Here is a 14812-nt window from a genome sequence, read left to right as displayed (position 1 = left end):
TGCACATTGTACCCTACCGAGCGACCACGACCTAGGCCAAATTTTTTATTTATAAGTTTTTATTTTTTAAGTGTTATTAAGTTTTTCATTAATAATTATATGTGTAATAGTTATTGTATATTATTATAAATATTATAACGAGCCTTAACAAAACGATCACGTGTACTTTAGGCATTCTTATTGGAATAATTACATCTATCCATTTTCGGGAAACTTTCTGCTGAAAGGGACGGAGAAAACTACTGCCCCTATTAGCAGCAAGTTAGCAGAAAAGTGTCCGGAGGAAGGTTGTATGTGTAACATGAATTATTATTTTTATTATTATAAGCCTATACAGTGTCCCACTACTGGGCAAAGGCCTCCCCTCGATCTCCATCTTATTTGATTAATCACCATGTACTTAAGAGTAGGTATTATAGGTACACAATTACATGCACAATGAAGAGCGGAATTTCTTCTTAGGAAGAATCCTTTGACATGGCGCCTGGCCATTTGTAAGACGTAATTTTCATAGTTAATTGAACCTAACAGATTAACCGTGAAAGGGTAACAGATTAATCATGAAAGGTACTAAATCTTGGCGTAATAAAAATAGTTGTAGCGTAGCGTTTTTTCTCAAAAACGATATCGATACGGTGAAAAATTAAAGCGCCTGAAATTTTGTAATAGCAACGCAAAGTGTAAAATGAGTAAAACTCGGAAACCACAAATAAATTTGCTCAATTTATAATTGAATATTAAAGTACTAAAAAGGTACTAAAATTTGGCTTTTATAGAATTTATCAATCATCGCGGGATCATAGCGTAATAAAATACACCCGCCATTCTGACTGTCAGGTTGGCGGGTGTAACGTTTTTTGGTAATAACTTTAAATACCGTGAGGTACAAATTTTTTTATATGAGGTACCAAATAGTACAAATTAGGTACTAAAATATGGTATGCTTTTTGTTTATTTTTATTTACATACACCCGCCATCCTGACTCTCACAGATAACCACTGTGAAAAACAGTGTAATTAATAGGTATGTAATTCAAATTACAAGTTCACAAACTTTCAAATCGACATACAAACTAGTTCTTAAAAGGAAGCCATCTCGGAACCATTTCTACGGCATATTTCCTCGACCCAGTCATCCCGCGTATTTTGGACGGCGACAGGAAGAAAGTAAACTACCTCTTACAGAAAAACGGCCTTTATCATAGTCTAGCCCACACCGCTTACGACCTTTCTATGCGAGCGTATAATGAACTCCCGACTTGTACGGAATTAACCGGGGTGAGTGACCTCTCTGGAAATAGCTCGTGCGCTCGGTGGCATACTGTCGTTGGTCCATTCGTCTGGGAGATTAGTGTTCAATATTGTATGTAAAATGAATTCCATACAAAGGGACATCATTTCAATGACTGTTTTTGAGTGTAGTATATAAGTTATTTACATACACCTACAATTAAACCCAGACTGCCCAGTGTACAAGATAATTTCTAAATTGCGACTTAAGTGCACTACGATTGAAAGATCGGTGCCAAATTAATTGTACGTATATATGTATGTAAAACAAACACCCTCGCTTCCCCATCCTCGCACCTCTGGTGGAAATGCAGCCTAAGTTAGGAGTGCAATAATAAACATTTAAATACTGTTCATTTCATTTATTCAATTAACAGCAACGCACCAAACATAACTAAATTTCACAAACTGTCTAAGCACTGCACTCCTTTAACAAATACCTATTACTTAAGATAATAGAGTGTACAGAGAGTTACTGTCATGGTAAATTAAGTCTCCACAGTACATTTACTGCCATCTTTCGACAGAAAGTTTAAAACTTTTAGAACGCCATTATTACATATACATTACTTTGATCCTTATTCTTTCACTGATATGATATGTGTCAATTTGTTAAATGTCACAAATTAACGCCATCTACTTGACAGTAGGCCAAGGGTATGGCGCCGTCGATCGAAAAGATTGCGCCATACCTTTGACCTAGTCTCGAGAAGATGGCGTTAATTTTTGACATTTAACAAATTGACACAGTCATATCATATCAGTGAAAGAATAAGAATCAAAGTTAAATGGCGTTCTAACAGTTTTAATCTTCTGTTGAAAGATGGCAGTAAATTTACTGTGGCTACATACTTTACTTTGACAGTCCGCCTCTATTTCAAATTCTCTTTGCTATTACAGTCCATCGCTACCATACTAGCAGTCTGCATGACGAATCAAAAACGAAATGTCGTACTAAAATAACCGGTACTATAAGCTGTGGTCGACGAAGGCGGTGGTCGAAGCCGAGTTAATGATGAAGTATTGTATTAATTTTTACTTGTAATAAAACATATTTCTAATGCATTTCTATAAAATTACAAACCACTTGTAAAACGCCTGAACTACGATCAGCAAAACGAACATTTGATTATTTATATTCACTTAAATTTACTTTGCTAATTAAAAAACCTAGTGTTAAAATACAATGTGATGAAATTTTATTACACCAGACAATAATTCAATTAAATAAGTTTTTATAAAAGTATTAATATAAAGTAAAAAGTATGGAAGGTATTTATTCTGCCGTTGAGCATAAACATATACCTTTAGTTGAATAAAAACGAGACTTATTCGCAAAATATATGTTTATGTGTATAAACATTAAAACTGCTAGACCGGTTTTGATGCGGTTTATTGAAGCTTCGTTCTTATTGGTACATTTTTGAGACCAAGTCTCGTTTTTACCAATTAAAACAAATAATACAATATTTAACATGAAATAAAATCTAATAATTGGTATAAATGGAAGCTTATTTCACTTGAGTTATAAAGCTATTATGGCTACGCTACAAATTATACTATAATTCATTTAAAATGGGGTACTTAGCGCATTGTTACTTGATGTAATTAGAGACCCGTTAGATCTATTACTCTTATGGAAGATGTCGTTTTTAGGGTTCCGTAACCAAAGGGTAAAAACGGGATCCTAGCTATTACTAAGACTCCACTGTCCGTCTGTCTGTCATCGGGCTGTAACTCATGAACCGTGATAGACAGTTGAAATTTTCACAGATGATGTATTTCTGTTGCTGCTATAACAACAAATACTAAAAAGTACGGAACCCTCGGTGGGCAAGTCCGACTCGCACTTGTCCGGTTTTTTTATATGCCATAAAGTAATTGCATGTCTACGTTAAAAATGACAATTATTTATAAACAAAGATCAATTCAAAGATATTATTTAATATTTCAACATGACAGTTTTTAGCAAACTATTACGATAGTTATACTATTAGGATGGTCTTAAAGCTAAAATAATAATTTGGAATAAATAATACTTTATCATAGGACATTATTTAAAGAATAATTTAAGCTTGTTGCCGAAAAATATAAATTTAGTAGGTAAATATGTATTTACCTCGTGATGGCGTCTGTCGTATTTCTGATATTTTTTTAAACGGCCTGGCAGGAAACCATTTGGAATAAATTGTATAACTTTTATTCAGAAAACATAGGAACCATATAGCAACCTCTTACAAACCTGTTAAATTTTGTCTCTTTTTAACAAACAGAAATGTCAAAATGATGGATAGGGACAAACGATAACCAACGGTTTATTAGATTTGACGAATACTTATGAATAACGGCATTAGTGTATAAATAAGTACTAGCAAAACGGGTAACTGCAAAACATCTATTAAAATACAAAACTACATCTAGCTATGCTATACTAAATGTCATATTCTAGCTATTTTTATTTTTCGATTATTTCATACGACTGAACCACTAGGCATGGGTAAAATCAGATATGATTCTTTTTCCTTTTTAAAGTAGGGTGACTCAAAATAAACTACAGATGTAGTGCATAATTATTTTCCATCGTATTTCAACGGAAACGTACGAACATGTCTTGCTATTTCAGTCAGTCTCGGTACAAAAAATACTGAGGTTGACTGAAGTAGCATGACAAATACTAACGTTTCCGAAAAAATACGATGGAAAACAATTTTGCACTACATCTTGCATCTGTACATTATTATTTATCACATATTTTTCTAGAAGTGAAGCAGTAAATTAGGAACTACTTTAGTCACAGAACAAGTTAGAATGGCGATGCGAGTAGGGTACGTGTCGCCGCGGGGTTTTGAGCAAACGCTCGCATGCTACTCGCCCGTGCTCACCGAAAATGAAGTAAACATGCCCTTTTGCGCCACAATAACGTTCAGATTAAGAAGCGAGACATCAAATCTGTCTAAAGGAGGCGTATCCATTCACCACGCACACAAGGCGCTAGCTAGTTTCTACTACCGTTGCGCGAGTGTTAGTAAATGTGGAGAGGAACGAGCGGCGACACCGGTTCCGATACTAACTGCGCGCGATAGCCATTCTAACCTCTTTAATATGTTCTGTGATTTTAGTCTTAATGATACGTAAGCCTTTTATTAAGCCACTATTATTACTTATGGGAATTAGAAGTTGTAAGTCTAGTATGAATTGGAAAAAACACTAGATGGAAGTATTTTGTGTCACCCTAAAGTTTTAAAACAATTTATTTTAAAGTATTAAATGTTCGGCGGATAATATTAGAACTTTTGTGTAATACTTAAAAGTCCGCAGAGTTCTTAAACATCATTTTTTATGAACGAGTCCATAAAATAAATCACTGTAATAATATTTGCGATTAGATTTCAGTGACGCATATTTTATAATAATTTACGAAATATGCCTGTTAATAAATTAAAAAAAGAATGTTAAATTAGTCCATAATATACAAAATAAACAAAATGAGGTCTAAATAATATTTATTGCCATTCGGATGATTTCTAACTCGGTGCTCATTTTACATAAGTTAAGTGCATAGTTATTTACAAACAAATATAACTAATCATATTCAACATTTCATGTCACTCGTCATATCAGATTTGGAAGTACATAGATAGTAGTATATAGGTACACACGTACAGTACAGTCAGTAGAAAAAATATTAAACTTCATATTATACAAAAATCTCTTGATCGATTTTATTATCATTGAAATAGAGTTCATGTCAAGATATTTTTACGAACAGCTGATTTTTTTAAAGTGCTCGTGAACCTCAGATAAAAAAGGTACAAGTGTATATGGAATTATTTGTTCATCTGCCGCAGCTGCGGGACTTGTACAATGTACAATCAAATAATTTCATTTCAGTACCATTTTGTACTTTGTCACAGTAACAATCAATGTGAAAGTCGCTAGGGACCTCATACTATTGTCACTGTGACAAGGTACGAAATGGTACTGACATTAAATTCCTTGACCTTAAAGCCACAGAAATGACATTAAACCTTGTTAGACCGTAATAAGCTCTAATTTACGAATAAGCGTTGAGCATACCGCAACGAATTTTAACACACAATCTCGTAATAATAAAAAACTACAGCCTTCCAAATCTGATTGAGTATTTTATACAGAGGCCTAGCCTTCATACTAACAGTACTGGGGGAGCCCTGGCTTCACGATTCGTCGCGTGCGGGAATGTATGGACGCGCTGGTCTCATCATGTGATGTTTTCTGTTGAAGAAGGGAGTTATTAAAAAAAATATTCATACAGTTCGAGCATCACTGTGTAAAAGAAAAATATTGTAACCCCCCGATAAGGAGCGGCGAGTCCCACACACCGTGAGTAAATGCATTCCCACTCCGTCAAAAAAAAAAAGGGTTTATGGTAACTGAATTGTCAATCGTTTGGTGATCAGGTTTCCACCTAATTTACGAGACCGTACAGCTATGTTAAATTGAGCTGTAAGATCGAGGCACGAATTTTTATTAGACGTAAATAACTACTAGTACAAATAAATAATTTGGATTTTTTTATTTTGACTTTCGAAAAAGACCTTAGCGAACTCGGCGCCGTCGACTGGACAGAAACGGCTTTGGACAGAGTAGCGTGGCGGTCTTTGGTGTCGGAGGCAAGATCCACTTCGGGTCGTTGCACCACAACGGTACCCAAGTATAGTTTGTAGCTTTCTAATAGAGCCCGAAGGCTAATCCTATTGTCTATTGTTAAGTAAAACCGCTCGTGCCACGTGCCACAACCACCTGCATAAAAAATCGGTACTTCGGTTACCGAGTGCCGGCGAGTCGAACGCTACAGAACCAGTCTAAAATGTGTCATCGAGATGCGTAACAGAGGCGCGTTATCGGAGAGCGCACCTACACTGGTTTTTTGAGCGTCGGACTAGCCCGCGCTCAGGTGCCAAATAGAATAATTAGGACCCTTTTTTGCAGGTAAGTAGCACGTGCGGTTTTACTGAACAATAGACAATAGGATAAGCCTTCGGGGTCTACTAGAAAGCTACAAACTATACCTAGATGTGTATGGTGTAGACGGTCCGGCGCTAGAGCGGCTTGGCGAGCAGGGCTCCGAACTGCAGCAGCGCCTCGCGCAGGGCTCCGCGCGCCGCCGCCGCGCGCCCGCCACACGCCAGCGACACCAGCGACGGGTATAAACCTGCACAATAAACATTATAGGACATTATTACACAGACTAAGTCCCACAGTAAGCTCAAGAAGGCTTGTGTTGTGGGTCCTACTCAGACAACGATATATATAATATACAAATACATAAATACGTAGAAAACGACCAAGACTCAGGAACAGATATCTGTGCTCAACACACAAATAAATGCCCTTACAGGGATTCGAACCCGCGGCTTCACAGGCAGGATCACTACCCACTAGGCCAGACCGGTCGTCGATGTCACACAACCATTACATACAAATAAAAGTTTCACTGATTGATTGTGAGTTCGAAAACAATACAAAAGGTAATCACGGTCCATATCCCGATCGATATAAGTGTTGTGAAGCTAGCCGCCTTAGATTCCATAGACAAGCGCGCTAGGAAGCTTATTGGAGATGCGGGATTGGTTGAGGCTAGACTGCAGAGCCTTGAACACCGTAGAAAGGTAGCTTGTTTATCGGTATTCTACAGGATACATTTCGGGGAGTGTGCGATGGGATTACATAATCTAATCCCCCCATCCCCGTTCTGCCACCGCGAGACTAGACGCGGACTTGCGTTTCACCCCTACGTTGTTGCTCTGCCACTGGTTCGCACCAAACGCTATGCATCCAGCTTTATCATGCGAACGGCTAAGGAGTGGAATTCACTTCCTGCAAATCTATTCCCAATCCACTATAACTTGGATCTTTTTAAATCGAGAGTGAATAGACATCTTTTAGGTAAGCATGTTCCATCCTAGACTGCATCGGCACTTACCATCAGGTGAGATTGTGGTCAAATGCTTACCTATTTCCAATTAAAAAAAAAAAAAAAAACCGTGAATCATTCAAAATTGTTATTACATAGGGATGTCTACAAATTCGTCTACGAAGTTACAGACTATAAGTGTACCTATAATACACGAGACTGACAACGATAACATAAACTCACCTATGAGTTTCTGCCAGGCGGCGGGATCGACTTTATTCCTCGGCGCTTGCTGCATCGACTCAGCTAACGTCGCTACGGCTTTTAGCACGAATGAGATCTCAGATAGTTGATGCCTGGAACAAATCGTACGATATTAGAACTAATTACTTTGTTATCATTAAAAATGCATTTGACAATTCTGCAAATTGAAGGTATTTGACTTAAATGGTATCAATCAATCAAATGTCTATAATGGACCCACGGCATTAAAGCAATACAAGAGTCAGAAATTATAGTCAAAGTCCGACAGTCGTACTTCACTCGCGAAACGCCCCTAACAAATCGCTATGTGAACATGACGTCAAGGTCACTGAGATCGCATCTTGAAGTATGAACAAAACAAGAAAATTGCATTTTTGTCGGTAAAATATTGCGTTTATGTATATACAATGTGAGAAATCGAATGGTATCCTTACTTATTTCGTATTTGAAAGTTTAAAAAAACTTAAATTTTGTAACTTTCAGGTGCTGTATTTTTGTATTCTTTTCATATATATTTTTTATATCCACAATATTGTGATAAATTGCTCATTTGCTATCTATTTTACTAGATTTTGTTATAATCATAATCATTTATTGTATAATATTAATATTACATGTCAATTATTTACAAAACGTATTGAATAAAATTAACTAATAATATAGGTAATACTTAATCATTATTCTAGTTAATTATAATTATACTCTTGGTATCTCACAATTTAAGTTTTAAAAATTCGTCGATACTGTAGAATGTGTGGTCGTATAAAATTCAACACGTGTCATCATCCCTATTGATTAAGTTGAATTTTAACTAAACGAAATGATAATAAAGTAAAGAGTATGACAAACCTAGGTAGAGGTTCGCAGTTGTCCTCGTCCCGTGTGTATTTTGATATGACTTCTTGAAACCGATCGAGTAACGCCGCTATCGCCAGGGGGTCTTGCTCGTCTGAAACAAAAATGTTTGTTATATTGGCCGCCAGTGTACTTGTAAATAATATATTATTTGCATTAGTATGTTTGTATTAGTCGGAGGTCGCGGGTTCGAACCCCGACTCGTACTAATGAGTTTTTCGGAACTTATGTACTAAATATCATTTGATATTTACCAGTCGCTTTTCGGTGAAGGAAAACTTCGCGAGGAAACCGGACTAATCCCAATAAGGGCCTAGTTTACCCTCTGGGTTGGAAGGTCAGATGGCAGTCGCTTTCGTAAAAACTAGTGCCCACGCCAATTACTGTGATTAGTTGCCAAGCGGACCCCAGGCTCCCATGAGCCGTGGCAAAATGCCGGGACAACGCTAGGAAGATGACGATGAGTATGTTTGTATTAGTCTAATCCATTAATGTAAAATTGCGTCCTATTTTAAAAGGTATATTATTTTAAGCAAAACGATTCTTTTTACTTGTAATTTAATTAAAGAGTGGTCATGTTCCTAGTCTTATCGTGACGGTTTTGCCACGGTTCGCTAATGGGGCCTGGTCACTCGACAACCTAATCCCAAGAATTAGCGCAGGCTCTAGTATTTATGATAGCGACTAAAATATGATCTGCCAATTCAGAGAGGAAACTAGACCTTGTTGGGATTAGTCCGGTTTCCTCACGATATTACAACTGGTAAATATCAAAAGCTTTATACCTTCTACACACATATTCATTCATTTTATTTGTTTTTCTAGGGAGACAGTGTGGAAGCGGATCTGCGTCAGCTTCAAGCCAATAATTGGCAGGAAACGGCGCAGGATCGGGAAAAGTGGTGTGCTCTCGTTTCGGAGGCCATGATCCTCTTTGGGCGCTGAGCCGTAATAGTTAAGCCCTTGCTACACGGTCGCCGACAAGCCCCTCAGACCGGGTGGCCTTGGTCTGGACGGACCGTGTAGACAGTTGTTTCCAACAAAATTTGACCAAAACCATAGAGAAAAAAATACATAGAGTGCTCACTCCATACATCAGTTTTAGTACCAAAAAAACTATTAGCATCTAGCATCGAGTAGCGGAACTATCAGTACTGCTACTTGACAATAGATGTAGCACCGACCGGAAAGTCTTATCTCAACAGCATAAGACTTTCCGGTCGGTGCTACATCTATTGTCAAGTAGCAGTACTGATAGTTCCGCTACTCGATGCTAGATGTAGACACTGAAATTAATAGTCTGAACTGATGTATGGAGTGAGCACTCTTGTCTTATTATATTTCTCTATGCCAAAACTGACCAAGGTCAGACCAAGGTCAGACGGTTAGTAGGCTTGTCGGCGACCGTGTAGCAAGGGCTATAGTTAGTTTACCTTCGACACCAGACAGCGCAACGTCTTCGAGCATGGAGAACTGCAGCAGGGTCTCGAAGCACGCGCGCGCGAACTCCTCTCTCTCACGGAGCTCCACTTCGTTTTCTGTCAAAATAAATAAATAAATAAATATTAATGGACATTTTTACACAAATTGACTAAGCCCCACGGTAAGCTCAAGAAGGCTTGTGTTGTGGGTACTCAGACAACGATATATAATATACAAATACTTAAATACATAGAAAACAACCATGACTCAGGAACAAATATCTGTGCTCATTACACAAATAAATGCCCTTACTGGGATTCGAACCCAGGACCGCGGCTTCACAGGCAGGGTCACTACCCACTAGGCCAGACCGGTCGTCAATATATAAATAATTCATTACATTGTATAAATTGTTCAATAACCTAAACTTTATTTCCACATATGAGTTTTAGAATTATACGTTCGGCGATAGAGATGTCTGAAGCTTAAACCCGTCGATCAAGTCATGATCTAATACCAGACCAAGGTTTTCTCTCATTTAAGCTATCTTTACGGTTTCACTCACGTGATAACGTAAAACCGTAAAATTAGCTTAATGTTTAGTATGTCTCACGATAGTTTAAATTCGATTATACCTCTTTTATTAGGATTAGAAAAATAATGTTTGAATTCATCCATGTTTTTTATAAAATGAGTTTACTCTATTATTGATTACATGTTTAAGAAAGTGAGTGCCTTCATAAAATCATAGAATTCACACAACAAGTTATGTAAATTTCCATTCTAGATAAAAAGATGAAGTGGTTTGATGGTTGCCCTCATTCTACGTGACATGGCGACCCCGCCAGTGGCAGTAGGTGTGGTGCGAGGATATGACTCACGCGGCGACGGCGGCTGTTTGTGCAGCGAGCCCTTGCGCACTAGCTGGAGCGCGGCGCGCACGTGGCGCGCGGGCACGCGGGGCGCGCCGCGCAGGACCTCGTCGCGGACCACGCCCACTAATGCCAGCGCGCAGCCGTCTGTTCCACTGCCGCTAAATACAAAATAACCTGCGGTTTTCATCGATTTTTGACAAGTTTTGAATCGTATCTCCAAATTGTGCAACACAGATAGAATTATAAGACAAACGGCTATCGGTTCTTCAATCTTTTATCTCTAATTTTGTCGACCGGATTTTGAAAGAAATGAATGCTTAATTTTTTACGATTTTTTTTAAACATTGTCTAATAAATCACTTTTTTCGTATCTAGTTTGCTGTGAAGAATCTTAGATATACGAAATCTACATAGTTGGGTTCGTCTTTGACGTCTCGAAAAACGTGTCGAGGATTTTTGGCCAGAAAACCAGTTTATTGGCCTAAAATTGTTCAACTTTGATGCCAAATATATCGAATACTATAAACTTTGAAGTAAATATAGGAAAATATATTGCTTAAAGCCGTTGCGGTTAATATGATAAGCTACAAAAAACGTGAGAAAACTAAGGGATTCGTATCGAAGGTCATTGGAGTGGGGGAGCCCCTTAAATAAAATAGATTTCATTGTATTTTCTTGGGGAATTTGTACGCTCGTAATTTTGTAAATATGGCTTTGGTTTTCCAAAACAATAAGAATAAAAATTATACACACTTTTGACGTGACATTAACAATGTAACAACATAACAATTAGAATGATGATGTATATATTGAATATTTGTACTTACGGCGCTTCAAACATGAAGGTTTCTAAAACACCAGGCAGCGTTTCCCAAAACTCTTCGTACGCGTCTGGTTGTTCCCTCGCTAGCGGCAGGCCCGTCGCTAACACCTACAAATTTGATAGATAGTTTGCAGCAGGATCAGATGTTTTTATTACTTGACTAGGCGGATTCACAATATTTCACACAGATCGAGCTTACTTGCGAGTACCAAGGGAAGCAATTGTCTGTAAAAACGTGAGCGTTTGTTGGCCATTGTCACTTGTTTTGGCGGCAGCTTTGTGTTTGTCGCAGTCTATTGCAGTAGGAAATTAGTTATTTACGATACAAGTGCGGAAAAGAGGTAATTCGCAACTCTCACTCTTATTTATTCGCACGTGTATCGTACAACGTTTTACAGTAGGTACATTTGGCACTTTAAACTTTCGACATACGTACGGAAAGTGCTCTTTCTCGCACTAGTTCGGGAAAGTAGCACCATATGAGGAGTGTCTTTTCAAAAGGGTTTATTTTTTTCTTAGCGGTACTTCTAGAGAGAACCTTGCTCAAGAAAACTTAAGGTCCAATTTAGAAATAGATTCCCAGAAAATATGTACTGTAAAAATAATTTTGTCATTTGTCACACAACTTACTTGTAACAATAGTGTGGAGATTTGCGACGTGTCGTCTGGCGTGTCGATGGTCTGTCTTCTCTTGTCCGCTATCGACTTCTTTACAGCCGCATGAAGAGCCTGCGTGTAAACAACAACTTTATTACATAGTACTGATTTAAACTTTCACGATTTTTACACAACATTAAATTGTACAACGGGACTTAATCGCGGTTTTAAGATTTACCTCCGACGTTTCGAGGACGGCGTTGTCCCCGTGGTCTCGGAGAAGACTGGCTTAAGTTGACATCAGCATCTTCTAACCGCGCGAGTTTTTCGAACTACCCGCACTTGGTCTTGTTTATCCGCTCACTACATAGTATAAAACAAAGTCGCTTCCCGCTGTCTGTCTGTTCCTATGTATGCTTAGATCTAGAGTTTTTTAATAGATACAGTGATTCAAGAGGAAGGTTTATGTATAATTTGTTAACCCTTGCGAAGCCGGGGCGAGTCGTTAGTTATGTATATTGGTAACGGTACAGTGCTGTGAAAAATGTCATACACAGGTGCAATTTCAGTTGTAGGCGAACCGCACGCTTGTTGCCATCGCCACCGGTTGGTATAAAAACCGGTCAAGTATGAGTCGGACTCGCGTTCCAAGGTGTTCGTACATTACCCAATTTTTAATATGTAAGGATGGGACCCAAGTAGTGAAACACAGGAGTGCCGAGTAAATACTGTAATTTATTGATTAAAAACTGGTATTTATATAAACCTAGGGAATTTAGGTTACACGTGTTTAGGTGGGGAGACTTACACGTGGATGGTGTCCAGTAGCAAGACCTAAATTTCCTTCCTTATGTGGAGGAGAGTCATCTTACATGACTCTCCTTATATGGATACCTTCCTAACCTAATATGGAGGAGAGTCGTATTACATGCCTCTCCTTATATGTATTACAATAATAATATATCAAGTTACTTATACCTACATTCCAAATAACGTATTTTTTATGTGGAACGTGATTGAAATGTCTATTAAAACCCCGTAAGGGTCGGTTCAAAAACTAAGTAATTAAGTCGGACTTACGCTTGACTGCACATTTCTAATAGATTTTCCTGTCATCTATAGGTAAAAAAACTTTGTGTATTTTTTTTCAAAATTTTAGACCCAGCAGTTTGGAGATAAATGTGAGGGGTGGGGGATGGTCGGACAGACAGACAGACAGACGCACGAGTGATCCTATAAGGGTTCCGTACCCTAAGGGTAAAAACGGGACCCTATTACTAAGGCTCCGCTGTCCGTCCGTCCGTCCGTCTGTCCGTCACCAGGCTGTATCTCACGAACCGTGATAGCTAGAAAGTTGAAATTTTCACAGATGATGTATTTCTGTTGCCGCTATAACAACAAATACTAAAAACAGAATAAAATAAAGATTTAAGTGGGGCTCCCATACAACAAACGTGATTTTTGTCCGAAGTTAAGCAACGTCGGGCGTGGTCAGTAATTGGATGGGTGACCGTTTTTTGCTTGTTTTGCTTTATTTTTTGTTGATGGTGCGGAACCCTCCGTGCGCGAGTCCGACTCGCACTTGGCCGGTTTTTTTCGCGTTTGAGGTACGGAACCCTAAAAAAAGGGTCGGCGGGGTGTGGACATACCTGGAGTAGCTGTGGTGCGGCGGGCGCGGAGGCGGGCGGCGCGGCGCGGTACAGCTGCGCGGCGGCCGCCAGGCAGCGCGTGCGCGCCGCGCCCGAGCACGACCGGGCCAGGGCCGTCAGCGCGGAGAACAGCGCCGGCAGCAGCTCGTGCCGGGACAACGCTTCCTGATCACAAAATAACGGTTACGAACGTAATACTACATTGAACATATGTGACTGTTACATCAGCGGTTCTCAATCTTTTTTTTTGACCAAACCCTTTTGGAAAGCGAAATACTTGATGGAACCCTACAATAAAACAATAGTTTTTAGAAGTGTATATTTTTATTAATAAGGATAATAATTATGCTTATTTTATTATATTAAATTATTCTAAATTCTTGCGGAACCCCTGCAGGGGTGTCGCGAAACCCTAGGGTTCCGCGGAACACACTTTGAGAATGGCTGGTATACATGAATAAAAGCGTTTTTCTGTTCTCTTTAGCATTCTGGACGAATTTTGCTGGGTGTCTTTGCTGTGTGTGGGAGGGCTTTTTTTAGGGCCTCCCGACACACCGATAACTAGAGAGACGAAGTGCAGAAAGACAGCGAACTCGGCGCCGTCGACTGGACAAAAACGGCTTTGGACCAGGGATGTTGCGGATGCCGATTTTTTGACATCCGCGGATGCGGATTTTTAAAGGCGCACATCCGCGGATGCGGATGTCAAGATAGATACATAAAAAACGTCAAATATTACATTTTAGTAATCCTAATTCCAAAAAACCGGCCAAGTTCGAGTCGGACTCGCGTTCCAAGGGTTCCGTACATTAAGTCCAACTCACGCTTGACTGCTCGTTTCTAATAGGTTTTTTTGGCTAATGACTAAATTACCTAGCAGTCTAGCACTTACGCCGATGCTAAGACGTTCCTGTACCGACCTGTTCCACATCCGCATCCGCATTAAACTCCGCATCGATTTTATGCGGATGCGGATGCAGATGCGGATGTTGAAAATAATGCGGAAGTTCCGCGGTTGCGGATGCGGATATTCGCAACATCCCTGCTTTGGACAGAGCGGCATGGCGGTCTTTAGTGTCGGAAGCCAAGATCCACTTCGGGTCGTTACGCCACAGCAGTAAGTAAGTAATAGGCTACATGA

The 14812-nt window shown here is 39.1% G+C and overlaps 1 protein-coding gene across 1 annotated transcript in view; it reads right to left on the bottom strand.

Annotated features, from left to right (window-relative positions):
* Positions 1 to 6341: 6341 nt before the first annotated feature.
* Positions 6342 to 14812, bottom strand: part of LOC134658394 (protein MON2 homolog) — a 57439-nt gene continuing 48968 nt past the window's right edge. The window contains exons 31-38 of the mRNA XM_063514078.1: positions 13672 to 13836; positions 12056 to 12154; positions 11430 to 11533; positions 10609 to 10760; positions 9739 to 9843; positions 8300 to 8399; positions 7430 to 7542; positions 6342 to 6484 (exon numbers count right to left, since the gene is read on the bottom strand). Of these exons, the coding sequence (XP_063370148.1) occupies positions 6372 to 6484; positions 7430 to 7542; positions 8300 to 8399; positions 9739 to 9843; positions 10609 to 10760; positions 11430 to 11533; positions 12056 to 12154; positions 13672 to 13836 (951 nt within the window). The 3' untranslated portion in view covers positions 6342 to 6371. The remainder of the gene's footprint in view (positions 6485 to 7429; positions 7543 to 8299; positions 8400 to 9738; positions 9844 to 10608; positions 10761 to 11429; positions 11534 to 12055; positions 12155 to 13671; positions 13837 to 14812) is intronic.

Source organism: Cydia amplana, chromosome 22 (assembly GCF_948474715.1).
Source record: "Cydia amplana chromosome 22, ilCydAmpl1.1, whole genome shotgun sequence".
Taxonomy (NCBI): domain Eukaryota; kingdom Metazoa; phylum Arthropoda; class Insecta; order Lepidoptera; family Tortricidae; genus Cydia; species Cydia amplana.
This window is presented reverse-complemented; position numbering and strand designations above follow the sequence as displayed.